The sequence below is a fragment of the Prionailurus bengalensis genome, chromosome C1 (genome assembly GCF_016509475.1).
Source record: "Prionailurus bengalensis isolate Pbe53 chromosome C1, Fcat_Pben_1.1_paternal_pri, whole genome shotgun sequence".
Lineage (NCBI taxonomy): Eukaryota > Metazoa > Chordata > Mammalia > Carnivora > Felidae > Prionailurus > Prionailurus bengalensis.
Window position 1 is genome coordinate 35,903,972 of NC_057345.1, and position 24,448 is coordinate 35,928,419.

The window sequence follows — 24,448 nt, forward strand, 5'->3', positions numbered from 1 at the left end:
TTCATGGGTTTGAGCCCTGCATCAGGGTCTGTGCTGACAGCATGCAGCCTAGAGCCTGCTTTGATTCTGTGTCTCCCTCTCTCTCTGCCCTTACCCCACCCATGGTCTCTCTTTCTCTCTCAAAAATAAATAAACATTTAAAAAATTTTTAAAAAAGAAATAAACATTTAAAAAAAAAGAAAAAAAAGTCTCTTCAACAAATGGTGTTGGGAAAACTGGGGAGCTACAAACAAAAGAATGAAACCAGACCACTTTCTTATACCATACACAAAAATAAACTCAAGATGGAGATGTGAGGCCAGAAACCATAAAAATCCTAGAAAAGAACACAGGCAGTAATTTCTCTGACATCAGCTATAACAACATTTTTCTGGGTTTTTTGTTTTTTGTTTTTTAATCAACACTTTTCTAGATCTGTCTCCTGAGGCAAGGGAAACAAAAGCAAAAATAAACTATTGGGACTACATCAAAATAAAAAGCTTCTTCACAGCAAAGGAAATAATCAACAAAACTAAAAGACTAGCTACTGAATGGGAGAAGATATTTGCAGTTGATATATCCAATAAGTGGTTAATATCCAAAATCTGTAAAAAACTTATAAACTCAACACCAAAAAATAAATGATCCAATTAAAAATGGGCAGAAGACATGAACAGACATTTCTCCAAGGACAACATACAGATGACCAACAGACAAAAGAAAAGATACTCAACATCACTCATGACCAGGGAAATGCAAATCAAAACACAATGAGATATCACCTTACTTCTGTCAGAATGGCTAAAATCAAAAACACAAAAAACAAGTGTTGACAAGGATGTGGAGAAAAAGGAACCCTTGTGCACTGTTGGTAGGAATGCAAACTGGTGCAGCCACTGTGGAAAATGGTATGGAGGTAGAACTACCATGTGATCCAGTAATTACACTACTGGGTATTTACCCAAAGAATACAAAATCACTAATTCAAAAAGATACATGCACCCCCTATGTTTATGGTGGCATTATTTACAATAGCCAAAATATGGAAGCAACCTAAGTGTCTATTGACAGATGAATAGATAAAAAAGATACTATATGTCTACACAATAGAATATTACTCAGCCACAAAAAGAATGCAATCTTGCCATTTGCAACAGCATGGATGGATCTAGAAGGTATAATCCTAAGGAAATAAGTCCAAGGAAGACAAATACCATATGATTTCACTCAAGGAATTTAAGAGACAAAACAAATGAACAAAGAAAAAAAAAGACAAACCAAAAAACAGACCCTTAACTATAGATAACAAACTGATGATTACCAGAAGGGAGGTGGGGGGATGGGTGAAATAGGTGATGGGGATTAAAGAGTACATATATCATGATGAGCACTGAATAATGTATAGAATCAATCACTGAATTACTATTATTGTACACCTGAAACTAATATAACACTGTACATTAACTATACTGGAATTTAAAAAAAAAAAGAAAATATGTTTACCACAGACAGTTCAGTTGAAAAGATTTAAAAGATATTAAAATAAACATTAATGACAATTTTAAAAAAGAGAAAAAAGAAAAAGAAAGGCATAAGATCTAGAAAGAAATGGGTAGAAAGATGATAGCAAGTCCCAAGGTGCCTGCTGGGCAACAGTCTAGAGAATAAGCAATACAAACTGGAGCAGAAGAATCAAGAGCTCCAGGATTAATGTTGGGGGAGGGAGGTTTGATGAAAGAATTTTTAGATTTCCAGATGTGTTTGGCAGAGTGGAAATTCATATTCAGAAAAATTTTTTACAATTTTGGGAGCATCTGGGTAGCTTAGTCAGTTAAGCATCCAACTTCAGCTCAGGTCATGATCTCATGGTTTGTGAGACCTCCACATTGAGCTCTCTGCTGTCATCACAGAGCCTGCTTCAGATCTTCTGTCCCTCTCTCTGCCCATCCCCCACTTGTACTCTCTCAAAGATAAACATTAAAAAAAAATGAAACAAGTTGAGCACTTACTTGCCTTAAAAAAAAGAAGAAGAAGAAGAATTTTACAATTCTGTACAAAGCTTTGGTAAGAATTTGTGGTATATAATAACTAAGCAAATGAAAAATTAGGCTAAACACAAAAATACTGTACAAGAAATAAAATGTAATTATAATACATTACTTGGCCTGGTAGTGATTATATTCAGTCATTATAATATACATGCTGAGCTTTGATTTATTTCTCAAGTTTTTAATTTTAATTCCAGCATAGTTAACACACGGTATTATATACGTTTCAGGTGTACAACTACTTGATGGTTTGAAAGAGGGTATAAGGGAAAGATATTAAAGATGACTCCTAGGTTTTTTCACCTAAGTAATAATGGTAGTAACAACAAGTCCATTTGCTGAGATGGGAGAAGTCTAGACAGGAAAAAATGGGGATGGGGTAGAAAAATAATCAATAGTGGTCCATATAGGGGTGCCTGGATGATTCAGTCAGTAGAGCATGTGACCCTTGATCTCGGGGTTGTGAGTTCAGGCTCCATGCTGGGTGTAGAGATTGCTTAAAAAATAGTGGTCTATAATAGGTGTTCAATAAATGGCAGCCTCTGTTTACATTAAAAATCATCTTCTACTATATCTCAATTATATCTCAATAAAAATAATTTTTTTAAAAATCATCCTTTTGGGGTTGTACTACTTGATTGTCCACAGACAATGGCATAAATATTACTGAAGATTATTCCATATTTTATTCTACAGAATTGTTCTAGTTATATTGAATTAGAACTTACACACAGTACTAAGTCATTAAACCTTCTACCTTGACACAGAGAAGAGAAAAAAATGTTAAGCCTCCTCTTCAACATGCTAGTGTTATAAAATTTGCTTTGAGGGCTATATTGAGACCCTTTCACCTAGTTACTCACTAGAATTACAGGATAATTCTGTAATTTATAATTCTGATAAAATCAGAAAGATCTACTTTAAGCCAGTATTATTTGAGAGGGGATGGGGGAAAGAAAGAGAGCATGACCATGTGCACACATGGGAGGGGCAGAGAGAGGGAGGCAGAGAATTCCAAGCAGGCTCTGTGCTGTTGTGGAAGCCCAACTAGGGGCTCAATCCCACAAACTGTGAGATCATGATCTGAGCTGAAATCATGAGTCAGGGGCTGAAGTGATTGAGCCACCCATGTGTCTCTAATCCAGCTTTTTAAATGTTTCCAATTTATTCTGGAGCACACACGTGCACATACACACAGACACGTACGCAGACACAAACACAGGTGCATATACACCTGAGATAAAATATTCTTTAAACCTGGTCATTTACAAATTATTCAACATTGGGGCACTTGGGTGGCTCAGTTGGTTAAGCATCCGACTTTGGCTCAAGTCATGATCTCTCAGTTTGTGAATTTGAGCCCAGTATCAGGCTCTGTGTTGACAGCTCAGAGCCTGAAGCCTGCTTCAGATTCTGTGTGTGTGTGTGTCTCTCTCTGTCCCTCCTCTCTCTCTCTCAAAAATAAACATTGAAGAAAAAAAAAACAATTAAGAAAACCAAATTATTCAACATTAATCGAACATGGATTTCTTTTTTTTTAATTAAAATAATTTTTTATTGGGGCGCCTGGGTGGCTCAGTCGGTTGGGCGGCCAACTTCGGCTCAGGTCATGATCTCGCGGTCCGTGAGTTCGAGCCCCGCGTCGGGCTCTGTGCTGACAGCTTGGAGCCTGGAGCCTGTTTCAGATTCTGTGTCTCCTTCTCTCTGACCCTCCCCCGTTCATGCTCTGTCTCTCTCTGTCTCAAAAATAAATAAACGTTAAAAAAATTTTTTTTTAATAATAATATTTTTTTATTTTAGATAGAGAGCAAGCAGAGGAGAGGGGCAGTGGAAGAGAGACAGAATTTCAAGCAGGCTCCATGCTCAGTGCAGAGCCCAATGTGGGGCTTCTTCCCACGACCCTGTTACCATGACCCCACCTGAAATGAAGAATCGGATGCTCAACTGATTGAGCCACCTAGGTATCCCTCAATGTGGATTTCTAACCACTGATCTGGTCCATTCCCCTAATTTAATGAAAGAAAAAAACCAAAGCCTAGAGGTCAAGTAACTTGTCCAAGAGAATACGATTAGGAAATCATGGAGTTGTGTTAAGTACCTATGACAAATAGTGGAAGATAAGGCTAGAAAAAACAGATTAGACCTTAACTGTCAGTCTAAAGGATTTTCAACCCAATTCTGAAATAAAAGGTTTATAAGAAATAAGTTATACAATTAGAGCTGTGTATCAGGAATAGAGAAAGGGGGTCAAAAAGATAGGGAAAATAATTCACTCCAGGAAAAATTCAAGAGGCCTGAAATGACAAATATATAAAGGAAAGAACAGATGCAAAAGTCTTTGAAGATCTAGAATCAAGAGCATATTAGCTTCTGGTTAGAAGCAATGAATAAAAGGAATAAGTAAAGATGACTTTGGGATTTTCAGAATGGGTAACTGGAAAGACAGCTATCTTAATAACTGAGACTGGAAAAATATCCTGCCATATTCTCACAGGATTAGCTGATACTTATCTGTTTCCTAGATGTAAAGTTTACTTCCCAAGGAGACTGGGAGATAACAGTGTTCTATTTCCCTATATTCACCATGATATTGCCTAGCACAGGTCTGGACTGAATAGTTCCAAGTAAATATTTGGTGAATTAAAAGCATATTCTCCATTTTAACAAAATGATAACCACATTGCTACAAGTGGCTTTTGAAGAGGAGCTAAAACAATTCTGAACAAAAATTAGTAGACAGAAAAATAAATTCAGAATGTAGCCTAAAAAAAAGGAAGCATGAGAATATAAATAAGGCATCTAAAAGAAATTCTAAATTTCTCGTGGCATGAAGAATAACAAAGAGGTATGAAAACAAATCTTGGTACAGGTCCTCAGAAAGACCACTGGGGAATGGAAGTTAGCAGGACATGGAATTGGGTTACAGATCTTGAGCATAAGACTTCCTGGCATAAACAACCTTATTCACAAGAGGCCCAAACAATCAGTCCATGCAGTCAACAAAGTACTTTATTGTTCCTTGTTCTAACTGATAACTTAGAGCAACTGATGATAAAAGAGCCAATCTTAACTGTAGCCATGTATTAAAAAAAAAAAAAAAAAACACATATACACAAAATATACACACCTACTGCCTCTATGACTTAGCAGGCATTCTTTTCCTTCCAACTAGAAATCTTAGGAGTGAGAAAGATAAAAGGAAAAAGAGGAAGTAGGGAGGCTGGGGTCAAGAAAAAGAGAAAAAAAGCTGCAAAAGTTCAGCTCACTCACTCCTGCTGGGCACAAAATAGCTGTGCCAGCACAGGACCAAGGCATGCCCAGAGGATTAGATGCCAACCATCTGGCAGGTCATACAGATACCGTCTTTTTCAAGTAGACTTTCCAAATCACTAATGCAGTGATTTCTGACCTCTTCTTTGATTTCAAGCAGGAGACCCTTTCTTCAAAATTCTTATACACATGTTTAACATAAAACAGATAAAAAAGTGAAGCTGCCCTGGCTGGATGAAACATAGGAGGGAACCAAAAGCCTCCTCTGCTCATCAGTCTCCCCCCGGGGGTCAACCTCTAAAGAGGCAGGTCTGCGAAAAACCTAGGGTTCTGAGAGATGGATTTTTCCCAATTTAAATCTAATAATCTCAATTTGAGGGAAAACCTTGGTTCATAATTCTGCCTCAGCTTCTGCATCTATAAAGGAGAGCTTGTTAAGCGTCACAGCTTGAAAACAGCCTAAAACCCTTATTAACAAATAGTTACAAAACATTTAAATTACAAGCACTTGGATGGGTCAGTTGGTTAAGTATCGACTTCAGCTCAGGTCATGATCTCACGTTTCGTGAGTTTGAGCCCCGAGTTGGGCTCTGTGCTGACAGCTCAGAGCCTGGAGCCTGCTTTGGATTCTGTGTCTTCAGCTCTCCCTGCCCCTCTCCCACGCACAGTCTCCTTCTCTCTCTCAAAAATAAATAAACATTAAAAATTTTAAATTATAAAAACAAAGTATTAATAGTAAATTTCTAAGACAACTAGAAAAGCATTTAAGAAATAAAAATTCTAAGTATTTTGAGAATGACACACAGTCATGCTTAGTTTGATATTTAAGGTAGCCTAAGGAGGTATAATAGATGCTTCTATTGCTATAGTTAGTGTTCCTCCTAATAACAAAAGTCAAGAAGACCCTGCTTCCTCTAGGCCACTGGTAAGATAATTTCTTTTTGTTGTATTCAAAATATATAATAAAAGTGAAAGCACAAAAACATGAAAGATATAAACAACCAGAAGCTTCTTTTTAAAAGTAATCTACAAGAGCACCTGGGTGGTTCAGTAAGTTAAGCATCTGACTTCAGCTCAGGTCATGATCTCATGGTTTCTGTGTCCAAGTCCGTATTGGGCTCTGTGTTGACAGCTCAGAGCCTGGAGCCTACTTTGGATTCTGTGTCTCCCTCTCTCTGTGTCCCTCCCCCGCTCGTGCTCTGTCTCTCCCTCTCTCTCTCTCTCTCAAAAATAAAATAAACATTAAACAAATTTTTTTAATAATCTACTTCCAGGGACATCTGAGTGGCTCAGTCGGATAAGCACTAGCTCAGCTCATGAGATGGAGCCCCACATCAGGCTCTGCACTGACAGCCTGCTTGGGATCCTCTCTATCTCTCTCTTCCCCTCCCCCACTATCTCTCTTTCTCTTTCAAAATAAATAAATAAAACTTAAAAAAAAATAAATAAATCTCTTTCCAGGCTTTTAATGACAATATATTTGAAACAGATGGCTTATACAGAACAAAAAGAGTCATCATCAAGAGTGCAAAACCATATGGTTAACAATAATTATAATAATTTTCATGTATTTTATACTTTCTGTGGATTATAACAGATGCAAAGGCTTTTATAAAGTATCTCATTTGTGGCCTACTGCCAAATCAAGAAGAAGTTAACATTATCTTTTATATATTAGAAAACTTAGCTGAGTGCAAAGAATATTATTACTTGTTGAAAGTTAAAAGGGAGGGGTGTGTCATTCCTGCACAATGGAACCAAAATGAGATAGGCTAAGTAAGAAAGATCAAGGGGACATCTGAATAGGAATAGTATCACTGGTCTCATCACACATTTCTAGGCTGGAACATATATATTAAGCAAAACAAGAGTAAAGATCTAGGTGGATTCTAGCCCGGTATTTTGCAGTACAGTAGCCAGTAGCTTCATGCAGTAATTTATCAAATTAAAAAAATTCAGTTCTTTATTTGCACTAGCCACATTTCATACAATGCTCTTTAGGCACATGTGGCTATTGGAAAGCACAGATAAAGAACATTTCCACCACTGCAGAAAGTTCTATTCAACAGCATTACTCTAGGAAAAAACCTTTGAACGTATTAAAACCAGCAGCACTCAATAAATGTTTGGTGAATGAATGAATGATAAGCAACAGGCTTCAATGGGCCATTAAAAAAAAAAAAAACTAGGGGCACCTGGGTGGCTCTGTCAGTTAAGAACCTGAGTTCGAACTCTGCATGGGGTGAGCTGGAGCCCCGCTTTGGGATTTCGAGATTCTCTTTCTCTCTTTCTCTCTCTCTCTCTCTCTCTCTCTCTCTCAGCCCCTTGTGGGATTCTCTCTCATTGCCCCTCGCTCACTCGCTCTCTCTCTCTCTCTCTCTCTCTCAAAAACAATAATAATAATAAAAACTAGCCAGAGAAAAAGAAACTAAGAATAGCAGCTAACATTTACCGGGCACTTAACACAAGCCAGATACTCTTCTAGGTGGTTTATATGCACTAATTTAATTAACCCTCAAACAACTTCATGATATATTTACTGTCATTACTCTCATTTTATAGATGGGAAAACTAATACTTGGACAGGTTAAGTAACTTTCCCAAGATCCAGGATTTGAATCCAGTCAGCCAGATCTAGAATCTAGAAACTTCATTTTTAATCATACTATACTATGCTATTTCTATTATATAACAACTGTATTTTAAGTTTTTGCTGTGCTAGAATAAAATTTATTTAATGTCATTCTTCCCATGCATTCACCAGTCAAGTTTACATAAAGAAAATAAGAAAAGTAGTGAAATAAAAGACTGGCAAAAAAATATACCAAATGTTAATAATAGTTTGATCCCTACACACTGAGATAAAGAGCAATTTTTATTTTCTTGTTTTGCTGACTGTTTTCTAAATGTTCCATAGTGATGATGTATCACTTCTATAAAAATGAAAAAAATAAAAATATTATTTTCTTTTTAATGTTTAATTTTGAGAGAGAGAGAGACAACATGTGCAAGGCAGAAAAGGGGCAGAGACAGAGAAACAGAAGATCCGAAGCGGGCTCTGTGCTAACAGCTGAGAGCCCAATACAAGGCTCGAACTCATGAGCTATGAGATCATGACCTGAGCCAAAGTCAGATGTTTAACCAACTGAGCCACCCAGCCACCCCTAAAAATATTTTTAAGCAAGATGAAAATATGATCAGCTTAAAATCAAGACTTATACAATCTCACTCTCAAACATTATATAGGCCCCCTAACTGATCTCTTGGCCATGAGTCTCCCTAACACTAAACCATTCTGAATTTGCCATCAGTTACCTCTGCCATGTTAGTCCATGCTCAGAATCCAATACACAGAGGATAAAACATACTGTTTTTGGCTTTATGCAAGTCATTCTTGATTATTTTTATTACATTTCCACCTTTATCTACCAATAGTATTCTGTCAAATCATCAATTCTTCTACGAGAAGAATGGTAGAAAGAGCCCAGGCCTCAGAGTCACAGACCTTGGCCAACACATCATCTCTTACCCTCAGTCCCTTCAATAGTGATTAGTTGTAAAGATTAAATCTTTAAATAGGCAAAGTATCCAGCATACAAGCCTTCAATAAATGGTGGCTTTCTTACTATTGTTATTAACCAAATGGGTTTTTATTCACTAACTCCTCAAAAAGCTTTGCACTTTTACCTCTGTGTTTTATTACTGCTTTGCTTCTATTTTCTGAGTTCCTTCCCGATCTTCTAAAAATCCTTTTAAAATTCAAGTTCCAGTCCCAGTCAACCTCCTCCAAAAAGGCTTCCCTCACTCTGCCAAGCTAATATGATCTCTCACTCCTTTGAACTTCTATAGCACATAGAGTTTATTCTATGCAAGTGGTGGGGTCCTAGATGATTTTATTAGTTCTCTTTTCATATATGTAAGTCCTACATTCCCAGTTAGAGTCAAACTCTTTCCTACTAGCAGGCATTCCATTTTATATATGTCTTTATACTTTTCTGGTGTCTCACAAATCACCAGGCTTATACTACATGCTCAAAAAAATATGTTAATCAGATTTGTGCATTGGGAAAAAAGTCATCATAATAAAAATACTGGCTGAACATTTTTGTAGTAGACTAGGAAGCCAACAATTCTATATAAAGGTAGAAAGTTTAAAGTAAACAGTATAATCCAATTCCATAATATACTATCACTGACCAAACATGTAAGTCATACTTAAGCTGTATGATTCCTTTCCAGTCCAATGTAAATATTAGCAATAAATGACCCTAAGTAAACAGCACTTTTAACTTCTTAAAGTGTCTTACACATAAACTCTATTAAATATATATTGACTCAAATTGTCTTATTTGATTTCATTCGGAAATACACTCACCTCACTAAAAATAATCAAGATAATTTGAGTGAGAAAGATTCAGATACTGATTACTAGAAAGTAAGGATCATATAACCTTATTTTATATAATATGAATTCTCCTGTAAAAAGGTAAACTATTGGGGTGCCTGGGTGGCTCAGTCAGTTAAGCAATTGACTCTTCATTTCTGCTCAGGTCATGATCTCATGGTTCGTGGGATCATGCCCTCTGCCAGGCTCTATGCTGGCAGTGTAGAGCCTACTTGGGATTCTCTCTCCCTCTCTCCCTGCTCCTCCCCTACTTGCACTCTCTGTCCCTCTCTCAAAACAAACATTAAAAAAAAAAAAAGTGAAAAAGGTAAATTATGTCTTCTCCAGTGCTAAAAGTTAAGGGTAGATAGCCTAGGGGCACTCTTTTATTTTCATTCACTGATTTAATTATGATATCTCATAAAGCAATTAAGAAAATTAAATAACAACAAAAAGAGAAAAATCTTTTCTCCTTGATAAATTACTAATTTAGTGGGGCACCTGGGTGGCTCAGTCGGTTAAGCATTTGACTCTTGATTTCGCCCAGGTCATGATCTCACAGTTGGTGAGACTGAGCTCAGTGTCAGCCTCTGAACTGATAGCACAGAGCCTGCTTGGGATTCTCTGTCTCCCTCTCTCTGCCCCTGTTTGCACTCTCTCTCTCTCAAAATAAATAAATAAACTTAAAATTTTTTTAATTACTAATTTAGCAATAGTAAACAATTGTTCTAGTGAGCTGCCTTTAAGAATAAAGCAATTTGAGAGACAGAAGGAAGTTGCTTTATTAAATGCAGTTACAGAAAATTAATTCTCAATAGGTAGAAAAATACCTATAGCACAGCTAAATCCTAGCAAGACAGATTCAGCACAAAATTCTGAATCCCTTTTTACAGCTATTAATGCTATTCTAACAAGCCTCCAATAATGTTCCAGCTTTCTCACTAATCCTCAAAAGAAAGGAAAAGCCATTACCTAAGGATGTTGGGATGGGAGAGTCTATTCATAAGCTGAACTTCTTTCAGCATGTTTGCCCGGTTACTGCTCAATGTGTTCATCTTAAGAGCCATCACCTGGCCAGAAGCTCGATGGCGCACCTAGAAAATAAAATAGAACAAGAGAAGGGTTCAAGGACAGCAGTTAAATATGAGGTCAAAGTCTCCACATGTAGTAAACATGCCAAGATGTTTTAGTGCCAGTTTAGATAAAATAGATATACTTCAGGATGTTTTCCTGTAAACTGATCACATTAGGGTCTCACTTCCATTAATGAAGATGGATTTATTCCATCAAAGAGCAAAACTGTTTCACATTAAGCTGGCCAGAAAAACATTGTTAATAACACCTCAAGAAATGGCAGTTTTTTTTAATACCTTAGAAAAAAAATGGGGGAAATTTATTAGGCTAGTTCCTTATGGTCAATATTGCTGAGTCTTAGGACACTAACAGGAAAAAGTCCCCTTTGTGGAATTTTAAGTGTGCACAGAAAAGATATATGCATAAGCCTTATATAACACTTAAGGAACTATAAAACTATCTTTATAGGACACTAAAGCCACATCCTCAAAATCTCCCCCAAGCAGCATGTGTGTGTGCATCTGTGTGTGTGTGTGTGTATACGCACACATAAATATATATGAAAAAAAGCATTCATGTTAAATATAGAAAGAAGTCAGTGGACCTTTTAGGGATAATATAGTGAGCCAACCCAAAGTACCTTATAATCACATAAACATACTCAAGTCAGATACAAAAAAACATGGGTCACGCTATTCGCACTATTACCCGTACACACAGAGGAAAGTCTACTTCTAAAACATTTATTCTCTACAGAATTCAATATATTTTGCATGTAAAAATATTGTTTTATAATTTCAATGCACACTCCACAGTTTCCAATAACTGTAATACTTTACTCACAAGAAAATTAACTATGTTTTTACCCTTTAAATGTCTCAGTAGTAGCAAAAGGAGACTACCAGAGAAAATATTTTGTCTTACCCAAAAGAAACTCAATTATTTACTGAAATGTGTTTTTCCTACTGAGAAATTGTGAATGAGGCAGTAGAAAAATTACCAAGTACCAAGGACCTCCTTACTCTCTGGTTAAAAAAAAAAAACATTTCAGATCTGGCACAACAGAGACTTGCTATGCAAAAATGTCATCGTCCTATGGACTTTGAGTATTCTTTTAGTATATTGTAATTGATCAAGTGGAAGTTTCAGGAGAAAATATGACAACCTACTTAACTCTTCAATCTACAGAAATTCCTTGAAATGACAACAGCCCCAGAATTTCAGCATATCTATTAATACAGGACAGACATAACATTTTATCTTAAGAGTTCAAAGAAACAATGTTTCAGATCAGCCAGACATAAGGGAAAGAGGAAGCAAAACACTCAGAGGCACAGGGACCCTGGTTAGAAAAACTGAGGCAGAACACTGGCTGTCTCTCCCCTCTTCTAGATCTCTTAGTGAGATTTGGAACCCAACTCTCTTCCTAGTGCATCAATGATTCTGTTGTCATGTACCTCGTGATTGAAGAAAGAGAAGTGACTTTCCTTTTCAGATCCTGCATGGATAAGTTAAAAGAAACGTTTATATACAAAGAACACACTGACAGTATTTTTCCAACTCTATTTACAGAAGACATCTGTGTTTTAATAAGGGCTCTCCATTCTGAAAGCTATTCTTCTTTTTTCATCATCTGAAAACTATCACTCGAAAATTTTAACAAAATGTGAGCTTTTAAGAAAGTTCGATATTAAAACAATGTGAAATTCAAGGATGAACAATCTGTATTTCAAACTAATCAGAAAAAAATCCTATTTCCTTAAAAAAGTGGACAAGATGATGAACATGTTCATAACTCATTGCATTCTATCTTTCATCTGCATAAAATACTTTCTTCTAGCACCTCAAATTCTACTTACCTTTCAAGACCACACCCAAATGTTCCCTCCTCCCTGAAGTCTTCTTGACTCTCTGGGAATCATTTATTTGTGGTTTCCATCTTTATGCCACCTCAGAACAACATTCATAACACCAGTATACCACTCATCACATGGTTCTGTACATAAATATCTCCTCACCAGTCTATAAAGCATCTTGATACCAGGATCTACACCGTATCCATCCTTGTCTTGCAGTGCCTGGAAGGCCTGGCACATCATAAGGGCACAGTGAAAACAATGGCAACAGTTAAGTGAAACTTCTAATATACTTTCTATATATTATCTAAGGGCCAGTGAATCATTTATTCAGGTGAATTATTTGGGCAGAAGTGAGCCAGGAGTAATTTTTTTTGAGGGGGGCAGGGGTTGGGGGGAAGATTCAAATGGAAAAGAGATATAAAATTTGGTAAAATTTTTTGGGGTTTACCATCTAGAAAGGGACAAATAATAAGCTATATGGCGAGTCAGAGAAGAAAGACAATGAAGAATAAAACACAGCACACAAAGTATTTATATAAATGTTGAAATGTTGACAGAATGAGCACTTAGGCAAAAACTTCATGGAACTTCAGTGAAACCTCAAAAGATTAATAGACATTGATAGATTTTTAAAATACAGATTACAGTTGATAAAGGAAGAAAAAAGTATCGTTTAAATATAGAGGTCCACAAAAGATGGGGTACCTGCCTAAATGTAGGAGGATCTTCATTCCAAGTTTCCAAAACTACAAAAATTAATTACCCTTCAAATAGACTTAGATTTTCAGAGTTAAAAGAAGGTGCTTTTTTGCTTAAGTTTGTCCTCTACAGATAGATCATGGTTACTATTAATAAGAATATTCCTAAGAGAGTGACATCTTTAACTACCTTGGAAAATAAACGTTAAAATGGTTGCTGCTAGGGGAGAGAAATGGGAGGGATAGGTAAAATAGGTAAAGGGAATTAAGAGGTACAAAATTCCAGTTATAAAATAAACGCGTCAGTGATGAAAATCACAGCACACGGAATACAGTAAATGATATTGTAATAACATTGCATGGTGACAGATGGCAACTATACTTATTGTGGTGAGCATTTCATAATGTATATAATTGTCAAATCACTATGTTGTACACCTGAAACTAATATAGTGTCAACTATATTTCTATCAAAAATTTATTTTTTAATGTTTTTAAACTTATTTTTATGTTTTTTAATTTATTTTGAGAGAGACAGAAACAGAGTATGAGTAGGGGAAGGTCAGAGAGAGAGGGAGACACAGAATCTGAAGAAGGCTCCAGGCTTTGAGCTGTCAGCCCAGAGCCCGAGGCGGGGCTTGAACTCGTGTACCACAAGATCATGACCTGAGCCGAAATCAGACGCTTAACCGACTGAAACACCCAGGAGCCCTCTATCAAAAATTTAAAAATAAAAATATTATTATAAAGGGTAAGACCTCAAAAAATTAAAAATAAAATTGCCACATGATCCAGCAGTTCTACTTCTGGGTATGTACCCAAAAGAATTGAAAGTAGAGTTTCAATTTGCACACCCATGTTCATGGCAGCATTATTCACAACAGCCAAGACGTATATGCAACACAGGTGCTCACTGACAGAGGAATAGATAAAACAAAATAGTATACATAGAATGGAATATTATTATTTAGCCTTAAAAAGAAAGGAAATTCTGACACATGCTATAATACAGATGAACCTTGAAGTTATTATGCTAAGTGAAATAACCCAGTCACAAAAAGATAAATACCATATGTTTCCACTTACTTGAGGTACTTAGGGTAGTTAAATTTATACAAACATAATGTAGAATGGTGGTTGCCAGAGGCTAGGGGAAGGGGAGGGATTTGGAGTTGTATGCTGGGTATAGAGTTTCAGTTCTGCAAGATGAAGAGTTCTGGAGACTGGTAGCGCAACCACGTGAACTGAATTATACACTTAAATATGATTAAGATGGTAAATCTTGTGTGTACTTTACCATAATTATAAATAAATGAAGAGAGGGAGGGAAGAAAAGCAAGAAAAAAGAGAGAGGGAGAAAGAAGATAACAGAAGAGAAAATCGGTACTTCTCCTTGACTTTTAAATTCATCTGATGCTACCACAGGATCTTCAAATCTACTTTCTAAAGAAGAGCATAGCAGAGTGGTGAAGGGCTCCAGGTCAGGAAATGAGCAGACTGAATACAACGTTTTAATACTTACATGATTAGAATGACTTCTCTGTGAAGACTTCTACTGTAAAATGAAGAGAACAATAGTCTCTATCTCCTAGCACGATTATGGAGGACAAAATAGTGTTCTGTTAGATAAATGAGATAATGGATGCAAACTAACACAGAGGTTGGCCCAATAAGCATTCAATAAATAGGTATTATTTTTAATAAAAATAAGAAAGTATAGGGGCGCCTGGGTGGCTCAGTCAGTTAAGGGTCCGATTTGGGCTCAGGTCATGATCTTAGTGATTTCAAGCCCCGCACCAGGCTCTGTGCTGACAGCTCGGAGCCTGGAGTCTGGTTTGGATTCTGTGTCTCCTGCTCTCTCTGCCCCTCCCTTGCTCACACTCTGTCTCTGTCTCTCTCAAGAATAAATAAACATTAAAAATATATTTAAAAAAATAAACTATATGCTCATAAGAATTTAGCATATCAGGTGAATTTGACATAACACAGAAAATACAATTATAATTTTAAGTGAAAAACAGTAGTATATATAATTGCTGTATAATACCCCCAAGATTACTTATATACTACAAAGGGAAAAATATGTCTTTACAATGGAGAGATCTGCTGGTTAGCACCTTAACCAAGGGGTTGGTCACATTTAGCATTACCAAAAGTGAAACACCTGGCATTGTCAACTTTCTGATGTGATGTAATATACATACTGAAATGTTTAAGTCAAATCTAATCATAAGAAAACAATTAGACACATCCAGAATATCTAAAAGACAACTAGACAATACTCTCCAAACAAAATGTGGGGGAATATTCTAGATTAAGTGACATTAACAGACATAACCCCTGAAATGAAATGTATGAAACCTTGATTTGATTCTGGGTTCAAAAAAGCTATAAAAAACTTTTTGTTGGGGCCCCTGGCTGACTCAGTTGGTAGAGGATGTGACTCTTGATCTCAGGGTCATGAGTTCAAGCTCCATGTTGGGCGTAGAGCTTACTTAATTAAAAAAAACAAAAAACACCCACCTTTTGCTGGCAAATAAGAAAACTTTTAACAGGAACTGTATATGAAATTATTTTTCTGAATTAAGGTTAATTGCCTCAGTTATAAATAATGATACTATAGCCTCGTAGAAGAATGCATTCTTAGAAGATATATACTAAAATATTTATATTAAAGTGTCATGATATCTGCAATTTGGTTTCAAGTGTTGTAAAAAAAAAAATACCAATGGGGCACCTGGTTGGCTCAGTTAGCAGTACGGCATGTAACTCTTGATCTCAGGATTGTAAGTTCAAGTCCCATGTTGGGTGTAGAGATGACTTTAAAAAATAAAATAAAATCTTAAAAAAATACAGATAGATAAAGCAATGTAGCAAAACATTAGCTGGCAAATCCAGGTGAAGGGACTATAGGGGTTTTATACTATTCTTTCCATTTTCTATAGATTTTTATTTTTTTAATTAAAAATTTTTTTTTAATGTTTTATTTATTTTTGAGAGAGAGAGAGACAAAGCGTGAATGGGGGAGGGGCAGAGAGAGAGGGAGACACAGAACCCGAAGCAGGCTCCAGGCTCTGAGCTGTCAGCACAGAGCCCGATGCAGGGCTTGAACCCATGAACCATGATATCATGACCTGAGCCAAAGTCGGATGCTCAACCGACTAAGCCACACAGGCACTCCCAATTTTCTATAGATTTTTAAAGCTTCCAAAAGTTGGAAGAAACAAGTAAAAAATTTATCGTATTTTCTCCCATAAATTTAGCATTAAGAAATAAAGAACAGTTTTTTAATCACAGAAAAAAAAATCCTGCATATGATATATGCCCAAGCCTATGCTAAAACAAAAAGTGGAAGTAAGTTTATCAAATGTTAATAGTGACTGTCACTGGTGGTAGAACTGATATCAATGATTTATTTTCTTTTGCTTTTCTTCATTTTCCAATTCTTTCACAGTATATTTGACTAAAATTTCTAATAGAAAATATAACTTTTCAACTTCAATTTATATTAATTTTTACCTAAATAATACATGCATATATTTTCTTTGTAACACATTAAAACAATATAAATAAAAATAAATAAGTCCCTTTGACTATCCGATCCATTAAATGCAATCTTCTGTGTTCATTCCAAGTAGTTATTGTCTCAAGCTTGATGAGTACCCCTCTAGGCCTTTAAAAAATGCACTGACAACACTCCCTCAATACATACGCAAACACACAGACACACACACATTAGGAAACTGAGAGAGCATGGCATCTAACTGCAGACAAAATTAAAGTTTTATAGAACAGAGGCTTATATTCACATGTTCAGAAGTCCAAGTACCCTGCAGGTTTTAAAGATGTTTCAGTAATATACCAAAACAAACAAAAAAGCACAGATACGATCAAATAACAATACTAAGTCACCAGAAATGTCTGTGTACATAAGAGTTTCTCTACCAGCATGGTAGTATTCTAATGAGTAACCCCCATCATCCCACAGTTCTTCTGGATAAAGTATGAACAATGGGAAAATTAAAGGAAGAGGCCAACGAGAAGAAAGAGAACTATATAAAGGGTGAGCAGAAAAATTGAGAACTGCTACTTAGAATGAATGATCACAGACACCAAGAAAACATTCAGTGGCATTAGGCAGGCAACTACCAAGAACAGAGTTTCTCCCCTTGATCAAAGATTCAGACCCTAAAACTAATACCTGAGTTGAAGATAATTTCCAGATCTGCAAACAAGAGTTACATATCACAAACTAAAGTCCAGTCAAGTGTGTACATGCAGGCTGGAAGTGACCGATTACCTTTCATTAGTCTTTTCAGGTACAAATAGTAACAAATATTATCATCCTCTATGCAAGGCACTGTGCTGGATGTTGAGAAGCCTATAGATCAACACTAGGCATCAGCTTGTCAGGTCTTCCAGTAATCCATGCCCTCAAATCACAAAGTTACCTTGTTGCTCTCCAGTTTAAAATTCTTCAATGGCTCACTGATACTTAAGGAATAAAGTCCAAACTCCTTAGCAAAACTAAATTCATCTACTGCTCCCTGTCCATCCCTGTGCCCACTCCTCCCCCATCTTTATCTATTATATATTTATATTTGTAATTCTTACAAATGCATCACACTCTCATACTTCCTTGCCTTGACATATACTATTCTCCTTGCCTTGATGCAATCCTCACCTCCTGAGCCCAATACCAATCTCCCTACTAAATTTGTTTCAATTATTCAAGATATAGAAACACCACTTTCCCTGGGAAAAAATCTCTTTACTTCAAGAAAAACTGGATGCTCCATTCTGTGTTTTCTTACTACTCTACCCTTAATTATCTGTATTACAGAATTTGCATTACATAATTTGCATATCATATTACAGAATTTGTATATTGCATTTGTATGTTGGTAGTCTACCTATCTTCTATATGTCTAAGAGCAGTTTGGGTTCAAGATGGCAACATAGGAAGATCCTGAACTCATCTCCTTCTATGGACACAGAGAATCTACAACTACAGGGGCGCCTGGGTGGCTCAGTTGGTTACACTTCCAACTTCCACTCAGGTAATGATCTCACGGTTCATGGGTTCGAGCCCCTCAACAGGATCTGTGTTGATGGTCCAGAGCCTGAGGCCAGCTTCAGATTCTGTGTCTCCATCTCTCTCTGCCCTCCCCCACCCACGCACTCTCTCTCTCTCTCTCAAATATAAATAAACATTTTAAAAAATCAGATTAAAAAAGAGATTAAAAAATCTACAACTACATATGAATAATTTCCCATATGCTTCAAGCCAAGAACTTGCCCCGTTCATTTTTCTATCCCTGAAAGAGTAGTTCAGCTTTCTTCCACACCCCACATACACACCTTCTGACATGTAGGACTTATTTTTATATGGGCAATCTAGATTTTTGTCAAAAATCATACAAAGGTAAGCAGGAAAGAGAAACATGACAATAATTATATAACTATGAACAGACATTAGATTTTTTCAAATAGAAAAAATAAATTACAGGTTACAAATACAATCCTATGTCCACTAGCTATTTCTATAGCCCATTTTTATTCCATTCAAATAAGCATATTAACACACAAATGAGAGTGACAGTTAATATAGGGGTACCTCTAATTCAACTCTAATTTATATTTTTAAAATTAAATTATTTGCATATGTTTAATAACAAACCACATGCCATATATTCACTTTTAGCAGTGTGGTATAAAATCAAGCTAAGAATCCCTTCTCTGGCACAGTGCCTTTAGTTTAGCATTTAGAAATTGCTCAAAAAATATTTGCTGAATTTAAATAGTTAACTTGAGTCAGGAGGCTTAATTTCTAGAGCAAATGAGAAACATAAGCCTCTGACCAGTTCAGAGAAATAGTAAGGAGAGAATTAAATAATAATTAGGACAAGAACATAAGAACTGTCACAAAGCAATTAATCATTAAGTTAACTGTTAAATGAATGGCTTAGGACTTCCAGTCAAGAAGTCACAGTGAATATACAATAAGTATACAGTAAGCTGGTATAGCAACGTAAGTATTAGGCATATGCAGTGTTTAAAGCAATAATTTTCAATAGAGGCTATAACAAGTCACTTAGGAGGTGTTTTTAAAGTTTTTAGATTAAGGTTTTGGTTATAACAATGACTGGGGGCAAGGAGTGTTGCTGGCCAGAGATGCTAGACATCCTGCAAGGTACCAGGACAGTACTGCACAAGGAAGCATTGTTCTATGTGCTGTATGAAATTCAAATATCTTGCTAGACATTCATGTAAATGAAGAACATATATATGTATTATTACCTGAACTTGGATTCTAACACTATTTGACAAAAAGCAAAAAAAAACAAAGTCATCTTGCATGGTTTTAATATATACTAAATTTTCTAGAAATACAACTATATTATGAATTGAGGAAAAATCACTTCTTTCGTTATGTTCAGAAGAACACATGAAGAATTGGTCAACATTTCAGAAAATCAGACCACCAGTAGCAATGCTGCTCCTAGTATTTGAAGTATAGTATAGTCATATAGTATTTGAATCCTATACAACTGTATTGTATTATACAATATGTATCAGAACCCATTTGTAGTTTTTATACTCACAATGATTTATTTAGCCTTTATTTAAAAATATCACCTATGCTGGGGAGCCTGGGTGACTGTCAGTTAAGCATCTGACTCTTAGATTTCGGCTCAGGTCATGATCTCATGGTCTTGAGATGGAGCTCCATGTCAGACTCCACGCTGTTAGTGTCCAACTCTTGATCTTGGCTTAGGTCATAATCTCACAGTTCGTGAGTTTCAGTCCCACATGGGGCTCAGCACTGATGGTGCAGAGCCTGCTTGGGATTCTGTCTCATTTCTCTCTGCCTCTCCTCCGCAGGTTCTCTCTCTCTTTTTTTCTTTCTTTCTCTTTCTCTCTCTCTCTCTCTCTCTCTCTCTCTCTCTCTCTCTCTCTCTCAACATAAACTTAAAATAAAATATCAACTAGAGTGGCACCTGGGTGGCTCAGTCGTTGGACCACCCAACCCTTGATTTTGGCTTAGGTCATGATCCCAGGGTTAGGGGATCGAGTCCCGCAGTGGTCTCTGTGCTGAGCATGGTAAGAATCTCTCTCCCTCTGCCCCTCTCCCCTGCTTGCACTCTCTTTCTCTTTCCAAAAATTGAAAAAAAAAAAAAATCAACCATAAATTAAAAGCATATTTTTGCTTTGCTCACAAATAAATTTACCCGTGTTCCTACTCTGCCAAGTTTTTTTCCCTCAATGAAACATTCAAGATTAAATGAATATTTTACAAAGAAACACTGATAAAGCTGGCAAAGATATATCATACCTCGTTCTTTTCTCTCCTTCATCAATCTGTAATTTGCCTTGGCAAGCTATCGCTATTTCATTTGAGGTCACTGTCCTCTTTCTCTTATCACATACAAATAAGTCTAGTCCATTAGATTTTTTTGGTCTGTTATACTTTTATTCTAATAAATAAAATATCTCTGCTCTTTAATTTTTCTTCTTGCATGGAATGGCTTCTGTCTTCTCTTAAATCTAAAACTAATCATTTGTGGGGCGTCTGGGTAGCTCAGTTGATCAAGTGTCCGACTTCAGCTAAGGTCATGATCTCACGCCTCATGGGTTCAAGCCCCACATTGGGCTCTGTGCTGACAGCTCAGAGCCTGGAGACTGCTTCAGATTCTGTCTCCCTCCTTCTCTGCCCCTCCCCCACTCACGCTCTGTTTCTCTCTTTCTCTCAAAAATAAACATTAAAAAAAAATTTTAGGGGCGCCTGGGTGGCGCAGTCGGTTAAGCGTCCGACTTCAGCCAGGTCACGATCTCGCGGTCCGGGAGTTCGAGCCCCGCATCGGGCTCTGGGCTGATGGCTCAGAGCCTGGAGCCTGTTTCCGATTCTGTGTCTCCCTCTCTCTCTGCCCCTCCCCCGTTCATGCTCTGTCTCTCTCTGTCCCAAAAATAAATAAACGTTGAAAAAAAAAATTAAAAAAAAAAATTTTAAACCAGTCATTTGTGAGAGGGTAAAAGCATCAGACTACTTCATTAAATTTTCTACAGTAGTCAGGCCCCAAATTTTGCATATTGAAATGTATATTTTTACTAATTTAATTTTCTTTTACTTCTTGTTTATCATAGAGTTAGGGTATCATGTTGATGCTTTATAATTATGAACAACAGTAACCTAATTACCTATCAATTTCATTTCTAAGGTAGTCAGAATTCATTAAAAAATTGTTATAGTAGCAATAATATAGCTATTATTCATAGCACTTGCTTCGTACTAGGCTCTGTTATACTGTGTGTATATATATATACATATATATATGTATATATACATACATATATATATGTGTATATATATATATTAACTCAATCCTCAAAACAATTCTGGGAGGTTGGTATTATTAATGTCTCCTATTTTACAGCTATGGAAATTGGGCACAGAGAGATTAAAAGGACTTTCTCAAGATCCTACATCTAGTAAACGAGAGAGCCAGAATTTGAACCCAGATAATGGAAACATTAGGGCTAAAATGCTTGAGAACAACTAATCTAAGGGAAAAAGCACTGCATGCACCCTACAAAACTGCCAAGAAATAATAATTATGACCTTGTATGTATCTAACAACACAGACTTGTAATATATAAAACAAAAACTGACAAAACACAAGGCAAGTTTAACAAATCCACAGTCTTCATGGGATTATTTAACATACCTTTCAGAAACTGAAAGTTCTAGAAGATAAATGAGTATGAATATAGCACTTTTTTTAAAAGTTTATTTATTTTGAGAGAGAGCGGAAACACATGTGCATGAGCATTGGAGGGGACAGAGACAGAGAGGACAGAGAGAGAATCTCAAGGAGGTTCTGCACTGTCAGTGCTGAGCCCAAAGTGGGGCTCAAACCCAGAAACCATGAGATCTTGACCTGAGCCAAAATCAAGAGTTGGATGGTTAACAGACTAAGCCACCCAGATGGCTGATATGATACATTTTAATAACAAAACTGATATGCTTGATTCAATCTTGTCCCAGTAAAGGTAGGCTTTATTTATCTTTTTTTTTTCAAGTCCATATGAAAAAATTGACCAAAATGCCTGGATCATAAAGGAATTCTCAAAAAATTTCAAAGAATGTAGTTCCAAAACCACATTCCAGACCACTATGAAATAAAATTAGAAGTCAACAACAACAACAACAAAATAATTAAAAACAAGCATAGTAGACAACACTGTTTATCAACATCTATTTTCCCCCTCTTCTTGACTTACAGGACCTCAGTTAGTTGGCAATGTGCTTGGTTAATTAAAACATTCAGGGCACCTGGGTGCTCGGTCGGTTAAGTATCTCACTCTTGATTTTGGATCAGGTCATGATCTCACAGTTCATGAGTTCCAGCCCTGCCTCAGGCTCCACACTCACATTATAGAGCCCTCTTGGGATTCTCTCTCTCTGTCTCTCTCTCTGTCTCTCTCTCTGTCTCTCTCTCTCTCTCTCTCTCTCTCTCTCTCCCTCCCTCCCTCCCTCCCCCGCTCTCTCTAGAGTAGCCAGGTGACATAGTACTAAGTAAGAAGATATAAGTGGGAATTGCTAGGTAGGGATTCTAGAAATGTTTCCCTGATGAAACTGCCCTTTACCGTTTTTATAGACTGGAGCAAAGACGTAGTGCTTGCATCAAGAACAGCTACCTTGTAACCAAAAGGCCACGGACTACACACTAAAGACAAGGAAACTAGAAGCTTGGTTTGTTGAGGACTTCCTTAAGCAGCTGCACAGCATAGGCATTTCTCAAGATTTCTTGAGAAAAGTTTGAATAAGCCACTGTGTTCAGGTTTCTGTAACATACTGCCAAAAACAATCCTAACTGATTTGCAAAAAAGATTAAAAATAAATGGGTTAGGGGCACCTGGGTGGCTCAGTCAGTTGAGCCTCCGACTTCGGCTCCAGTTGTGATCTCACGGTTTGTGAGTTCGAGCCCTGCATCAGGCTCTGTGCTGGCAGGTCAGAGCCTAGAGCCTGCTTTGGATTCTGTGTCTCCCTCTCTCTCTGACCCTCCCCTGTTCATGCTCTGTCTGTCTCTGTCTCAAAAATAAATAAACATTTTAAAAAAATGTAAAAATGGGTTAGAGTTCAACTAAAAATGCCATATAAAAATATAAAAATAAAGATAAAAGCAAAAATTAATGAAATAGGAAACAAAGAAACAATTGAGAGATTCAACAAACCAAAAGCTGACATACAAAAGCTGGGAATACAAAAAACTAATAAACATATCTGCAGAGACTCTGGATCAAGAAAAAATCTTTTAGGGGCGCCTGGGGGGCTCAGTCAGTTGAGCGTCTGACTTCGCCTCAGGTCATGATCTTGCAGTTTGTAAGTTTGAGCCCTGCATTGGGCCCTATGCTGACAGCTCAGAGACTAGAACCTGCTTTGGATTCTGTGTCTCCCTTTTTCTTTGCCCCTCCCCCACTCTGTCTGTCTGTCTCTCTCTCACTCAAAAATAAACATTTTAAAAATTTAAAAAAAAAGAAAGAAAAAATTAAAAGAAAAAATCTTTTATTGTCTAGCTCCTGCCTATCTCTCTAGATTCATCAGAGTTTTGCCATTCCTTTACATGCATCCACCAGACTTAAACTAAATCAAATTTCTCACCGTTCCTAGAATATTCCTCTGTGCCTCCACATATGCTTTTCCTACTGCTTGAAATGCCCTTTCCCTTACGTGTCCACCAGACAAGCTCTATTTTCTCCTTCAAGAAAACTAAAGGGTGACTTCCTCTATGAAGCCTTCTCTGACTCCTTCACACAATGTTTATACTGGTGCCCAGTATTATATTCCTTAGTACCCTATGCATACTTTCACACACTTAGCAAATATGTATTGAGTAATTTTAGGCTCTTGCTAAAGTTCTATTTTAGCAAATACTGTGTTTTAAATATATTTCCTATCTTCCATCCTAAGCAAAGAGCTCTTTTAGGGCAGGATTTTATTCCTCTATCCCTAACACCTAGCTCAATGTCCTACACCTAATGAGTATTAACTAAATATCTGCTGAGTAAATAAATGAATAAGATGGCAAATAATTGCAATGTTTATCACATGCTGCAACAGAAGTAGCAACAGAG

General features: G+C 36.7%; 1 protein-coding gene across 2 annotated transcripts in view; it reads right to left on the minus strand.

The window, feature by feature from the left end:
• TESK2 (testis associated actin remodelling kinase 2) overlaps positions 1-24,448 on the minus strand; it is a 134,897-nt gene that overhangs the window by 57,994 nt on the left and 52,455 nt on the right. For both annotated transcript variants that reach the window (XM_043574796.1, XM_043574797.1), the window contains one exon: positions 10,654-10,775. In XM_043574796.1, the coding sequence (XP_043430731.1) occupies positions 10,654-10,775 (122 nt within the window). The remainder of the gene's footprint in view (positions 1-10,653; positions 10,776-24,448) is intronic.